This window comes from Ursus arctos, unplaced genomic scaffold (genome assembly GCF_023065955.2).
Source record: "Ursus arctos isolate Adak ecotype North America unplaced genomic scaffold, UrsArc2.0 scaffold_18, whole genome shotgun sequence".
Taxonomy (NCBI): domain Eukaryota; kingdom Metazoa; phylum Chordata; class Mammalia; order Carnivora; family Ursidae; genus Ursus; species Ursus arctos.
In genome coordinates, this window is record NW_026622852.1 from 49372052 (window position 1) to 49386836 (window position 14785).

At 36.4% G+C, this 14785-nt stretch overlaps 1 protein-coding gene across 6 annotated transcripts in view; it reads right to left on the reverse strand.

The window, feature by feature from the left end:
* STRBP (spermatid perinuclear RNA binding protein) overlaps positions 1 to 14785 on the reverse strand; it is a 127783-nt gene that overhangs the window by 10686 nt on the left and 102312 nt on the right. For all 6 annotated transcript variants that reach the window (XM_048223079.2, XM_044389581.3, XM_044389580.3 and 3 more), the window contains exons 11-16: positions 12752 to 12844; positions 12121 to 12320; positions 7393 to 7551; positions 3920 to 4054; positions 3577 to 3717; positions 851 to 974 (exon numbers count right to left, since the gene is read on the reverse strand). In XM_048223079.2, the coding sequence (XP_048079036.1) occupies positions 851 to 974; positions 3577 to 3717; positions 3920 to 4054; positions 7393 to 7551; positions 12121 to 12320; positions 12752 to 12844 (852 nt within the window). The remainder of the gene's footprint in view (positions 1 to 850; positions 975 to 3576; positions 3718 to 3919; positions 4055 to 7392; positions 7552 to 12120; positions 12321 to 12751; positions 12845 to 14785) is intronic.

Sequence of the window (14785 nt, forward strand, 5' to 3'; positions counted from 1 at the left end):
TCCATACGTTCAACATGGCAGACGACTTAACTTTAATGAGACAGCTCTACATCTACTGCTGAAATGATGTAAGTATTAGAACAGAAGGCAGAGGGAGGGCATCTTTTCCCATCTCCGTCAAGCCATGTGGTGAAATGAAAAGAATATAAACTCTAGAACTGCAAACACCTACATTCAAATTTCTGCTCTGCTGTTTGCTACATGTCTCAGACTGAGCTAGTTGCCTTCTCCCGCGAAACCTTAGTTCTCTCACCCAGGAAATGGAAATAATTTCTACTTGAGGAAACACTGTAAAGATTAAAAAACAATTAAGTGAAATCATTTATGCCAAAGTATCTGTTGTATAGTAAGCTCTGGATAAATAAGTTTTCCTTTTTTTCCCTCTTTCTGTACTTCTGTAGACCTTTGCTGGATCCCAAACACTGACTTAAAGAAACGCTACCAATGCTAGGCTTCACCCAAACGAGGGAGTCTCTTACCAGCAGTTTTCCTCTCCTGTTAGACCCAACCACCCTCTATGTCCCCGCTGAATGCACCCTGCTCACATGTCCGCACTTCTCGAACTGTGGAGTATTTGTTAGCTTCCTCATTGTCAAAATATGTCCCCTCCACCAAGTGCAATATTCCTCATCTGTCACCTCCCTCCAGGACGCCTCCAGTCACTCAGCACATTCCAGGAAAAAACCTATGACATTCTGTAGATTCTCTTCTTTTGAATTTCTGTGCACACCCATCTTACACCTGTGTTATGTTTCCAGGGACCGTGTATAACCCTGGAAAATAAAGGAGATGCTGTTCTTCAAAGTCTGGCCCAGAAGAGGCGGCAGACCTCTCACAGGCTATACTCTACCTGGAGCTATGTAGCCAGGAGCAGCTGTAGCCCCAACAAAAGCTCCCCTTGTTAGAGTTCCTCTTCCTCTGCCCCGAACAGCTTGCACTGCTGCAGACACAGCTGTATTCACAACACCCTTTGCCTGTTAAAAATAACACATTTTCGTTACTGAAAGAAATAAGAACTAACATCCCATCATCTCTCTAATGCACAACCTCTGTGAGAAACTTGAGCCTGTAGATGAGTCAATGAGTCGTCTATGACCTTGAACCTTTCATTTATCATCTGTAAAATAAAAATGACACCTACCTTACAAAGCTGTTCTGAAGAATATTCGGGCACATAAAAGTATGCAAATAACTTCTTCTTTTCACTTGAGGGTTACTCAGAAAGAGTTCATTTTCTACACACAAATTTCAGTAGTCAAATTACATCCATTACATCTTCGGCCTGACTAAAGTAATTATAGTCACTTGATACCTAGGTTCGAAATCCACTGAATTCTCCGCCCACAGACAAAAACTACCCAACAAACCACCAATAATTACCTGTGAATCTGAGTGGAGTTTAAAAAAACAAAACAAAACAAAAAACAGAACTAGGAAGGAAGACCAAAAATGAGAACTCCAGAAAGGTCATGTGATTTCTTTTGAGTCTATATCTTCTGCCATATGAGTATGTGTACACGTGTACCAATCATTAAATAAATATACCTCTAAAGTCCCCTCTTGCCCTAAAATACTGTGGGACTCTGGTAAAATCACAAATCTCTATGTCTACAGACAATAATTATACAATAAGGATAATGATAACCACTTTGTTTTACTCCAGAGGAGAAAGAGCAGTAGAGAGAACAGCAAACTCTGAAAAGTAGACTAGATAAGGATGAACAGAACATCTCTTTCCAAAACTGAAATTTTAAGAAAATCAAGAATATCTAGTTTTAAATGAAACATTACACTCATTTTTCTAATATAAAGACACAACAAAAACTCAAACTAAAAACTACCAGAATTCCCTCCTATAACCAAGGTGCAGAGCCTCAAAGCTCACAGTGGAATAAAGTCAACAATATCTCAAACAGCTTAAACATTCAGAGCATTTATCTCACACTGAAAAGCCATCATCTTTTATTCCTCACGGGAGTACCTCTACCACTAGCATAACTGGAGAGAAGACAGTTTCAAGGTCAAATGTATCATGCACAGGGAACAGGCATTTTCTATTTGGCTGAAAAAAAAGGCAACCCACACATCCAAAATAGACTGCCTCCTGGCTGTCAAGCATATTGAACACACGAGTTTTAGATCCTCTAGTATGGAAAACTTCTAAAAATGGGTGAATCTCATGTAGACTTTTTTTTTTTTTTTTTTAATTTTTTAACACAGTTTAGTCCAAGTAGTCAGGAAGTAACAATCTGGCGGCAGCAGAGTGACTCCACACAGATCGAGCTCATGTCTACTAGAACCAAACTTAACTACCTAATAAGTAGCTGTACTCGCTTTTTTAACACTAAAATTAACTGACCCAATACAAGATGTAACTCATGGTAAAAACGCACCAAAACAAACAAGGTGACAATTATCTCTCTACTAATTTAGCACATTTTCTGGAAGGTTTTAGGGAAATAAAGCCACTTCTCTCTCCGCATGTGTACCAGTGCAATTTAAACGCCTTATTTGTATTTCATTTCAGTAAAAGTTTTCCTTGGTTATATTCTGAATCCTAGAATGTAAGCAATGTTTATTACAATAAGTACAAGACAAGACAAATTTCTATGATGGCTATAATATGCAATGGAATGCCCACGGTCTTTGGAAGGAGAAGAACCTAGCTGAAAGAGACCCTACCATCAGTTGGCTGCGGTACTCAGGGCACTGTCTGTATCTCTTCGGGTCTTGTTTCCTCGTCTATAAAACAAGATCAACTCTACCTCTGCCAGTGTACTCAGTGTATGTAAAAGAAACTAAACAAACTGTTTCATTCAGAATCTTAAGTAATCTAAGCTTCCTTCTATTAGTCTAAACGTTTTTAACTGACTTGTTTCTATCACGTAATCTATTCAGACATTACTGCACCAGCACTCTCCACCAGGGAAAGAACTGTCTTATATTTAATAATGTTTCTCTTTTGCCCCCTCAATCATGCACGTAGTATATGACTAGAAAATATATTTGAATGCATTAATGAATGGATAGAAGGATCTGTTATCCAAAAGCATGTAATTAGAAGGCCATCTTTTCTAAAGACCTTGCTACAGTCCTGGGCCTTCAGCAGGACTGACATGCCCATTGTCAGGAATGAATAGAAGCAATACAGGGTCAAGTTCTACTGTGCCTTCCCCAAAGGAAAACACAAAATAATGCAAAAGGACAAAACCGGAAAAGAAATGGAAGTGCCTCTGCAGACTCTGATGAAAGTAAGCCCCTATCCTCTTGGCAGCTTCCCTAAACATATGCTAACATCTCATTAAAGTTCAGATCCCTCAACGCTCTACCTCATCAAGAGTGACTGAAAGACCCCAAATAATGCTAATAGCCTCTTTCTCATATATAATTTGCCTACCAAGACCCCAGAACAGGGAATATTACAGTATTTATGATCTAACCCAAAGAAAAGGATGCTAAATGCAAGAAAAAGAAACGACTTCAGAAAAAGCTAAAGTGGCACCAAGACAGAAAAGGAAATTTAATTTTGGTAATATTTTTCAAAAGTATTACAAAGGTTTAATGCTTAACTCATACCTGAGGGATAATCTTCTTTTTCTTATTATTTGCTGCATTGGGTCCAGAAAACAGCTTCTCCAGGGCAGCTAAAGCTGCACTTGCCTTTGCCACTTTCTTATTTGGACCTGCACCTCTGAATTTCTGTCCATCTACTTCTACCTAAAATCAAGAACAACACTCTGCAATTATCCAATGCAATTCCTCTATGTAGTGTTACTTTAAATGTATCACAACACAGAAAACACCAGAAGTCAAATAGTGCCACGAGAATTAACTCAATCTAAAACTTTTTTACATATAAGCTCAGGACAGCCTATGTCTTTGAGAGGAAAGCAAGGTTGGCTTGAATCTGGGTACACACCTCCATTACAAAGCGTTTGTCATGGCTTCCACCAGTCTCCGAGATGAGTTCATACTTAAGACCTCTTCTTTTTTCATTGAGCTCCATTACGGGATTTTTGCCACTTGCTGTGAGGATAGGGCCCTGAGTTCTTACCTAAAAGGAGGTTCAACCAAGTAAGATTTTAGAGTATTAAATTTCTTATTAATACAATTATACTACGTTTCTATTGAAAAGAGTCTCAAAAATTATACTTCAAAGCATTTAGGGGCTAGGATGTGATCACCTCTATATACAAATGACAAAATATCTTCAGAGATATAGAAACTCTATAAACAATAAACATGGCAGTCAGTCATCTAGCCAGCCTGCCCCTGAAGTAGGGCTGTCTCAGCACTGTTCAAGAGCAATGTGGCCTTGTCATTACATGGCCCTCTAGGGTCTGCTCTGCGGTGTTCATGATCTAAGAATAATACTTTAAATGACTAACAAAGTGGACAGAACAGTTGAGATTCACATGACACCTCTTTAGGGTTAGGAAGAAATAATTTGCAATTAGGGAGATGGGAAGAAAATGTTCCTACACAGCTCTCAGTTCTCTCTGAAGAGACTTAGGGCACCTAAGGTAAAAACAGTAGGCTACAGACTATGGATTCTGAAATTTAAAAATAAGAATAAAAGCAGTCACTCCCTGCTCAAAAGAGCTAGAGTATAGTGGCAGGGATAGACATAATCACTGTAAAACAGTACATATTATAGAACAGATGTATGTTATGGAAATACAGAAGAAGCAACTGTTTTCTAGGGCAATCAGGAGAGTTTTCCTGCAAGTGACATGTGAACCTGACCTTAAACCTTAGAGAGGTAAGCACCAGATCATGATAAGGTGGAAACAAAGGAGAAGGGCATTTGAGACAGAGGAAACAGCCACGGAAAGGTCCAAGAGAAGCAAAGAACATCTGTTTGGGAAATGGCGAGAAGGGCAGTTTGGCTGTATAAGGGAGTGAGCACAGGAAGGCAGGCCCTGACTAGGAACGCCCTTGATGGCGCCAATTCATAAAGGACTTTGCATGCCATGCAAATGAGCTTTGACTCTATCAGGAACTACAGGAAGCCACGGAGAGACTTTAATCTAGAAAACTCATGATTAGACTTGTGTTGTAGAAAAATCATGCCAGGAGTGGCAGAAAGAACTGACTCAAGGAAGGATTAAGACTAGAGTAAGAAAAAAAATAATTCATGTAAGAGTGTGAAGCCTCAAATGAAGAGAGAGTGCGGCACCAAAAATAAAACAAACCACAAAATACTGCACCTATAATTTTTGAGAAAGGACAGACCCAAAGATCGAGCACTTTTTGACGTTAGAGATCATGGCTGTAATTCTACCATAGCAATTGCTCAAGAAATGCCGAACAAAGAAATGAATGCCCCAGGGGCACCTGGGTGGCTCAGTAGGTTAAGTGTCTGCCTTCAGCTCTGGTCAGGATCCCCGGCTCCTGGGATGGAGCTCTATGCTCAGCTGTAAGTCAGCTTCTGTCTCCCTCTGCCCCTCCCCACTGCTCAGGCGCGGGCGCTCTCTCTCTCTCTCCCCCACCCAGCCCCGCAAATATATAAATAAAATCTTTAAAAAAAAGAAGAAGAAATGAATGCCCCAAACAACTATTATGTATACAAACCCAATGGACAGCAACAGCAAGATTCTCTTAACAAACTATTCTATGATGATTTGGTAAGTGGTTAATGCTGTAGGAAAAAAATGAAACATTGGACTTTTCAAGACAAGTTTAATAAAACATGCCTGGGTCTTCTGCAATAAAAAAAAAAAAAAAAAACTCACTTCCTGAAGTTTTTGTAATCTACATTTTTTAAAATTTCAAAGCGAATCTCCAGTTTCCATCTTTAAAAGGTAATGAGTACTTTGTGAAACTAGGTCTATGGTAATCATGCTCTGCTTTCCAAATCTGAAATCACTTTTATAAAAATGAGTCAAGACACTCAAATATTTGTATCTTAATATTTTAATTTTAAATGAAGAGTAAGGGCTGTCTTCCCCCTTCCCCCATGCCATTACTACATTACATAGAAACAAAGCATAGACGTATTCCTACCAAAAGCACCACACACGCATGTGGCTGCTATTAGTACAGCCCACACCGCTCTCTCTTTCTCCCTAATTCCCCTGAACCTAACAGTCGGAGTCTCATAATTAATGAGCTCTTTCTTCTCTAAGTATTTATACCACCACCAGCAAAACATCTTGCCCTGCCTGTGACTATCACCTATGAATGAGTGGTCCTCTGAAAAGCCAGGTGCCAGGCTCCCACAGTACCAAACGAAGAGTCAGACGAGGCTTCCACAGGCCTCAGCCTCCATCTGTCCCTCCACACTGGCCCACCTGGCACCTCTCAAACATGTACTTTCACGACTCTAGGTCATTATACCTCTTAGTCCTTTGATCCAAAATGCCTCCTTTCCACCTCTTCTCCACATAGCAAAATCTTACTCATCACCTGAAACTTCACTCACATTTTACTGTCTTTGATTTTACAGGTGTCTAAGTTTCCTAATCACTTCCTCTTTTGAGACTTTACAATATTATGTTCACTTTGCCATCTTGGTACTGATCACATTACATTATAATTAGTTATGGATATGTCTTTTGTGCTTCTAGCCTGAGAACATTTTGAGGCTCTGGACACAATTTCTGCAGCATCTGGCAGTAAGCAGGCACTACAAAAGGTTTATAGACTGAAAAAATTATGGTCCACTAAGTCTTTGATAAATAGTCATTTCCCACAAATGAAAAAAAAATTTTAAAAACTTAATGTAACCTCTTGCTGTTACTTTAGAGCCCATTTTCCTTACACAGAATGCAATAAAAAAAAAAAAAAGGGCCCCATGAATTCCCAAAAACACTGTGTACACTCAGTACTTAGATTTCTGTCCCATTCTATTATCTGTGGCAATAAGCTCATACGTTAGGACTTATTCAGAGTCTGAGGAACATACTAGATCAAGCTATACCTTCCTCAAGGCTAGACTGGCTCCATGATGACCCACTGCCTCCCACAGCTCAGCACAAACTTCAAATAATCTAAATTTCCTCTGCGAGACCTTCTGGTTTTTCACTCTTTAGTTTAGCTGATGTTGTTGATATTATTTTAACTGTGAAATACAGGAAGGAACTTCTATGGCCAGCAAAAGGAAAATGCTAATTAAATTAGGATACATACATGTGTTGTGCATTATACAGTTATGTTTACAGGGTTTTTTTTTTAAGTGAAAAAAAACAAGTGGCAAAACTGCATGAAAATATGACTGCCAGAAAAAAGACTGGATGGAAATAAACCAAAATATTAATAATGGCTGCCTGTGGAATATATACATTTGTATATGCTTAAGATTTTCTTATTTATACTTTTCCACATCTCTCAAATTTTCTACAATCTACATGCAGTCCTTTTTCTCTAAGGAAAAAAAATATATAAATATACCTCTAAGGTACTGGAGGTTTCAGTTGTAGAATTTCCAGTATTATTGCTTGAGTTTGAAGACACTGTTTCGTTTTTGCCCTCATTATCTGATTTTTCATCGGAACTCATACATTCAATATCTGCATCAAAGCCCGTTGGGTATCCCATTGCTTGTAATACCTGTACAAATTACATTAAGATTCAGTTTTATTCAAACATCAGAGACCACAGAGAAGAGATGAAATACTGAAAACAAGTTTCAAATCCATAACATCTGAATCCATGAAACACCTTGCTGGAAGAGCAAGAGGGTGCTAAAACCTACATATCAAATCCTTGGTTAAACTAAGTTAACTACTAGAGTTTCTTTCACCACGGAGAATGGGAAAAACATCCTCAAAGTATTTAGGTTTAAATAAAGGATGAAAGAAATACATTTAATTTGAAGAAATATATATCTGTCCCTGCCCCTCAAGGCATAGTTATGTTATGGCTTCCTCCGATGTCCATTCTTCCTATATTACCATTCAATGCCTAGCATTTCCTATCTTTTTTAAAATAAAGTTTTCTGAACAGCGTGTGTGTGTGTGTGTGTGTGTGTGTGTGTGTGTGTGTCTTTGGGGGCTTGCACGTGCCCATGAGCATACACACATACAAGCATGGCTTTTACTATCTCCTGCCAGCTTATACTGCATTTTAGATGTTTATAAGAAAATATATTCACTGGCATTTTTATAAGCCTCTTTCCAAACAGGCTAATGTTGCACTGTCATCTACTAATTTAAAGGTTTATATCAAAATATATGGAGATAGGTTCCTAAACATCTCTATATTTGTTTCAGCTTTTGACTAATGCATTAGGTTGCTGGAGCGTAAAAGCAATGCCATATTTCTTTACGATCCCAACTATACTTAATAGGTGTCTCAAAAAACCGTTATGATAGTCCCACGAATGAGAGACCAGGCAGCCCAATGGCATCGTCTATAATGGATTCTGCCAATATAAATAAAATAGTACATCTGAAACACTGGATGGACATAAGTATAACTCTGTACCAAGAGAATTTGAAATTAATTCACCCAATTCATATGGAAACTGGCATTCTGTTGAACATTTCAAATCATAAATTAATTCTTTGTAATCCCTGGAAGAAAGCCAAGAACCTCTTTTCAATATCTTAGGTTTTAGAAGTTCTCAGGTAGTACTGTAAGACTAAGTATGTTACATCACTTGGTTTATCCTTGTCAATATTTTATAAAGAAAACACCTTCTCTACTGTTTGAGTCCTGTAAATATGCTCTCCCTGAAAAATCTCATCTCTGAGAAAACAGTTATCAGTCTGGAATGAACACTAGCTAATACAGGCTTCAAGTCAAAAGTCAAGAGTCACAAATAAATTTGATTTATTCCAATAAAAACTAAAGACACGCAGCATTTCCCAATTTAACATAGACAAAATAAGTCTGATGTGAATTATTTAACACCATTTCTCTCTGTGCTTTTCTCACATATCATATTCATTTATTTACTTGTTATTGTAGCAACATATTTCACTATACTATACTTTATAAAACTGATAGATAATCTCAAAGGATATAGTGTATTTGCAATACAGCCCAACTAACAAAAAAATGTCAAATTAAGTCATTTTCCTATGAACACATGAGATTAACTAGTATATGCTATAAAAGTTAAAAAAAAAAAAAAAAGGTAATGAGTTCTCAGACCTCTAGAACCAAAGTTTGCCTGGAATCAATATTGAAGCCAAAAAATTGATACACCAAAAAAGTGAGTCTCAAGTGTTTGGCAAATAAATCAAATCTAATAAACACATCAACTGGGCTGAAAAATCACAAGATTATTCCTGGAAACAAGGTGACTGGGAAATTCAATGTAACCATTACTTTTTCTTCCCCCCAGAAGGCAGTTGAGGCTGGGAAAGCGGATAACCTCAAAGACGACAGGACAAAAGTGAAAAGAAAACACATGAAAACATACTCTACTCTATAGCTCTCCACTCAAAAGAAAGTCTTATCCATGGCTTACGGATGGTGGAGAGCTGATGGCTGCAAGAACTCTCCAAAGAGCCTTCACTCCCTGTCCTCTCTCTTCTAGCTGACCTTTTCCCCACAATGACTAAGATTCTTTTCATGGAATATGGCTGATTATGTTCTTTGTGAGGGACTGTCAGGAAAAAGAGCTGGAAAAGGAAAGAAAAGATTGGCAATTGATCTCCATCACTTTAGGGTGCCTGCTGCTGGCTGGCCGGGCTCCTGTGGCAGGAACCGCTTTTTCATATTTTGTTTTGATTTGATTCTCTGGTGTGATGTGTTTTAACAGGTACAGACTCCTACCAAGCTACTGAGTAAGGAATCTAAGGACTTTTATCTAGTGGGACTTACTTTCATCAACACAGGTTAGATATAAAACTCTCAAATTCATTTGTAAAACAGAACCTGAAACTTGTTGTATATAGATGTCAATTTGGCAATATATGCCTGGCATATAACAGGAGGCCCAATACATATTTAATGAATTAATGGATCATTCAAATGTGCCCTTTTCTTGATCTAGAAATATCATCTCTAGAATATATCTTCACTTTTTTCTGTTGTTTTTTTAATGTAAGCTCTACATCCAACATGGGGCTTGAACTCAGGACCCCAAGATCAAGAGTCGTACGTTCTACCAACAGAGCCAGCCAGGTGCCCCTAGAATATATCTTAAGGGATAATTAGACTAGTTTAAAAAGATGTAAAGCAACCAAATGGAAGCATCTACATCTAAAAGGATCAGTTACATTACAGTAGATTGATAATAAAAAAACATTAGGCCATCACTAAAAAGGAGAACCATCTTTGTGATAACTATAAAAAAAAACTCATATTCTTGGATGAACAAAAATAATACTTGTTTTAATTATATATTTTGTATACCCACTAAGTAGGTCCCACCATTCCTTATCTAAAATGCTTGGGGCCAGATTATTTTGAGAATTCATAGTTTTTCAGAATTTAGAAAGCTAATACAAAATATTTACTATATATTTTCCAAACCCCTAGGTGAGTTCAGGGGCTACCCCATGCTTGTGCAAAGAAACATATAAAATATTCACACTAAATGGAATAATAAAGACTAAACGTAGTTCTACATCAATTCAGGTTTTCCCATCAAGTGAGTCTGCATCAAACTTCGGGAAATATTTTTCATTTTTAGTGTTTTCTGGATTTTGGAATTGCAGGTCTAAAAAAAAAAAAAGGCTTGGAAAACTACATACCAAAATGATAACAGTAATTATGAGAACAAATAGCATCTAAATCCTGTCATATTACAAAATCTGCCACTGTTCTTACTCCCCAAATTTTACTGAATTACAAGTTGCTATGAGGCCACTAGTTTGTGTTAAAGGCAATTGTAACAACCCACAAACTGTCACTGCATCACACATGATGTTAAAGGATGTCACTGTGATCCTTTTTTATGAAGACCCACTCAAGGAGAATGCCCACTTGACCTCTATACCAAAACAACTATGACTCTTAAAATCGACGGTCTGTTCTTACGTCACAGTGAAGGGATATTTCACAAGCTTCTTGAGTCAGATGCTAGAGAACTGAGATCTAAATCTGTGACTCATTCTCAGCATACATTACAGCTAAGTTATTGAACTGTATTTTTAGCTTTAAACATGGATTTCTTCCCCTCGCTCTTCAATTTTCTGCCTCATTTTAACTCATACTACTTCATCATACTTGAGGTACCCCTTTTGTAAACGAGACACAACATAAATGTTTCATATGTTTACAGTTGTTATTATTTTCCTACATTGTGCTTATTACTACCTGCCTTATAATTTATTCATTTGTATATTTGTTGTCTGGCTCTAATCTTTTCTACACTAGAATATAGGCTCCAGGAGGCTAAGGGCTTTGTTTTGTTCCCTGCTATATACTCAGAGTCTAGGATAATGTTTACATCTATATTATTAATATTTGCAAAATGGAAAGATCATGAAAACAAACCAATTCTGTCTTATGCCATACTGTTACATAACAGAACTTTTCTTAAATTAAAATTGATCTTTATTCTACATGATCTTTGAGATTTTCGCATTTGTCTACAAGAGGGCAAATGTACTCATGGAAAAATTCCAGGATTTAGGGACTTTCTACAAAACTACATGCATGATTGGTTGGTTCAATCCTGGACCTTATTCCCTACAGAAATACTCTTGAATACAGAAAAGGCACCATATGCACAAAGATAATAACTAAATTTATTTATGACCGAAAAATTTGCAAATAGCAAAATATTCAATGATAGTAAAAAGTCTAAACAAATAATAGTATATCCATGTCACGTTAATCATACAGCAATTAAAAATTATTTGTGAAGATTTTAATAACATGAGAAAACACTGATGACATAGTAAATGAAAAAAAAAAGGAGGATAAATTACATATACCCTATGAGCTCAACCTAAACAAACATACTACATATAATTATTAATCTGCCCCATATTTTTTATGTCTTTACTTTTCTCTGCATTTTCCAAATTTTGTATAATCAACACATATTATTTTATAACCAAAAAGGAAAAATTCTGTAATCCAGAGGTGACAAAAATTTTTGCGTCACTGTCATTAAAATCTTAAAAAGTTCTGTTAATTTATTTTAGAAAAATAAGCACCTTATTTACAACATAAAATAACAAAGCCCTGTTAAATTAAATAAAAGCAATACTGTACCTTCACTGCTACATGAAGTTTTGCTGTTTTCTTGGATGGCCCTGAGGCTTCATATGTTGTACCATCCACATCTACAGACATTGTGAAGACTGGGGCGTGGACAGGGCCAGACTGAGACAAGAGCTTATACTGAAGCCCAGGCCTGATCTGATTTAGCCTCATTAGTGCATTCATAAGGTCTATTGCTTTACTATCCAGAACTGTTTAAAACAAAAACAAAACAAAACAAAACAATGAGATCAGAAATTAAACCATTTTGCTCTTAATCTATGCAGCTGTAGCTTCTGAGTGACCACTATAAATTCACCAGGTTTTAAAAAAAACAAGAATTTGAAAACACATATACAAATTAATTTTACTTCATAAGTAATTCTAAAATCACTTTAACTATACAACATCGCTGTACCAGGGATATGAAGTACTAGATGTACAGCATCAATTTTAGCTTGTCAACACTAACATATCTGAAGCAATGAAGACGAAAAACAAAAGAAAGCTATCCAATCATCCATTTCTCCGTTAACATATATTCTTAAAACTCCAATTCAGATCAACCAAATTCATCACACTTTGTAATTTTTATTTTCCTGAGACTACAAATCTCATCTCTAAGAATAAAGATTTTATATACTTTTCCTTAAGTTTCGTTTCATCTTCTTATTGGGATCTTTATCATCCCCTAATCCATCCTCAAATGGCCTCTTCAGAGCTGAAGACCCAGCACCTAAAAAAATTTAAGAGATTCATTATTAGTCAAAACAATGTGTCTACCTATTCTACCAAATGTATCTAATATGTTCAGGAAGGAAAATCTTAGGAATCACAAAGACCATAGTACTTTCTCTGATCAATTAAATTACCATATATATAATCTTAAAATATCAAAAATTTTTAAATGACTCTTTATGAAACAATTTAATACTATCCCTTTATATCAATATTTATTTTCCTATTTATTCATATGCACTGAAAAACATTTGCACAAATATCTCTGCATTTTTCTCAGCTCTATACACATGAACAGGAAAAAGTCTACAAAGATATATATCAAAATGTTAAAGGTAGTTATCTCTGTGGCAAGGATTTATTTTTATTTGTCTTTTCAGATATGTCTATAATTTAACATTTATTATTTGTATAAATTTTTTAAGCCCACATATTAAATTCTTATGCTTTTGGAACTCTACTTCTCATACTACAAACCATTCTTTTGTCTGCCTACTCAAATACTACTCAAGATTTTATTTACATAATCAAAATAATGTGGTACTGGCACAAAAATAAACACACAGATCAATGGAACAGAATAGAAAACCCGGAAATAAACCCACAACTATATGGTCAATTAATCTTCAGCAAAGCAGGAAAGAATATACAATGGGAAAAGGACAGTCTCTTCAACAAATGGTGTTGGGAAAACTGAACAGCCACATGCAAAAGAAAGAAACGAACCACTTTCTTACACTATACATAAAAATAAATTCAAAATGGATCAAAGACCTAAATGTGAGACTTTAAGCCACAAAAACCCTAAACGAGAACACAGGCAATAACCTCTTTGACATCAGCCATAGCAACTTTTTTCTAGATATGTCTCCTGAGGCAAGGGAAACAAAAACAAAATATTGGGACTACACTAAAATAAAAAGCTTCTGCACAGCAAAGGAAACAATCAACAAAACTAAAAGGCAACCTATGGAATGGGAGAAGATATTTGCAAATGACATATCCGATAAAGGGTTAGTATCCAAAATATATATAGAACTAACACAACTCAACGCCCAAAAACCAAATAATCCAATTTAAATATGGGCAGGGGTGCCTATTAGCTCAGCCGGTGGAGCATGCGACTCGATCTCAGGGTTGTGAGTTCAAGCCCCATGTTGGGTGTAGAGATTACTTAAAAAAAAAAAAAAAAAAAAAAAAAAAAAAAGGAAAGAAGATATTTCTCCAAAGAAGACATACATGGCCAACAGACATATGAAAAGATTCTCAACATCACGCAACATCAGGGAAATGTAAATCAAAACCACAATGAGATATCACCACACACCTACCAGTATGGCTAAAATCAAAAACACAAGAAGCAACAAGTGTTGGTAAGGATGTGGAGAAAAAGGAACCCTCTGCAACACTGGTGGGAATACAAACTCATGCAGCCACTATGGAAAACAGTATGGAGGTTCTTCAAAAAGTTATAAATGTAGAACTACCCTATGATCCAGCAGGCATGCTACTTGGGTTACCCAAAGAATACAGAAACATTAATTCAAAGGGATACATGCACCCTGATGTTCACAGCAGCATTATTTACAACAGCCAAGATATGGAAGCAACCCAAGTGTCCATCAATAGATGAATGGATAAAGATGTGGTGTGCATATGTGTGTGAATATATATACATATACTCATTCTTTATTATAAATATATTTTGGAATTTTATTCAGTCATAAAAAAGAATGATGTCTTGCCATTTGCAGTGACATGGGTGGAGCTAGAAAGTATAATGCTAAGTGAAATAAGTCAGAGAAAGACAAATACCATATGATTTCACTCTTATGTGGAATTTAAGAAAGAAAACAAACGAGCAAAGGGGGAAAAAAAGAGAGAGACAGATTAAGAAATAGACTCTTAATTATAGGGAACAAACTGATGGTTACCAGAA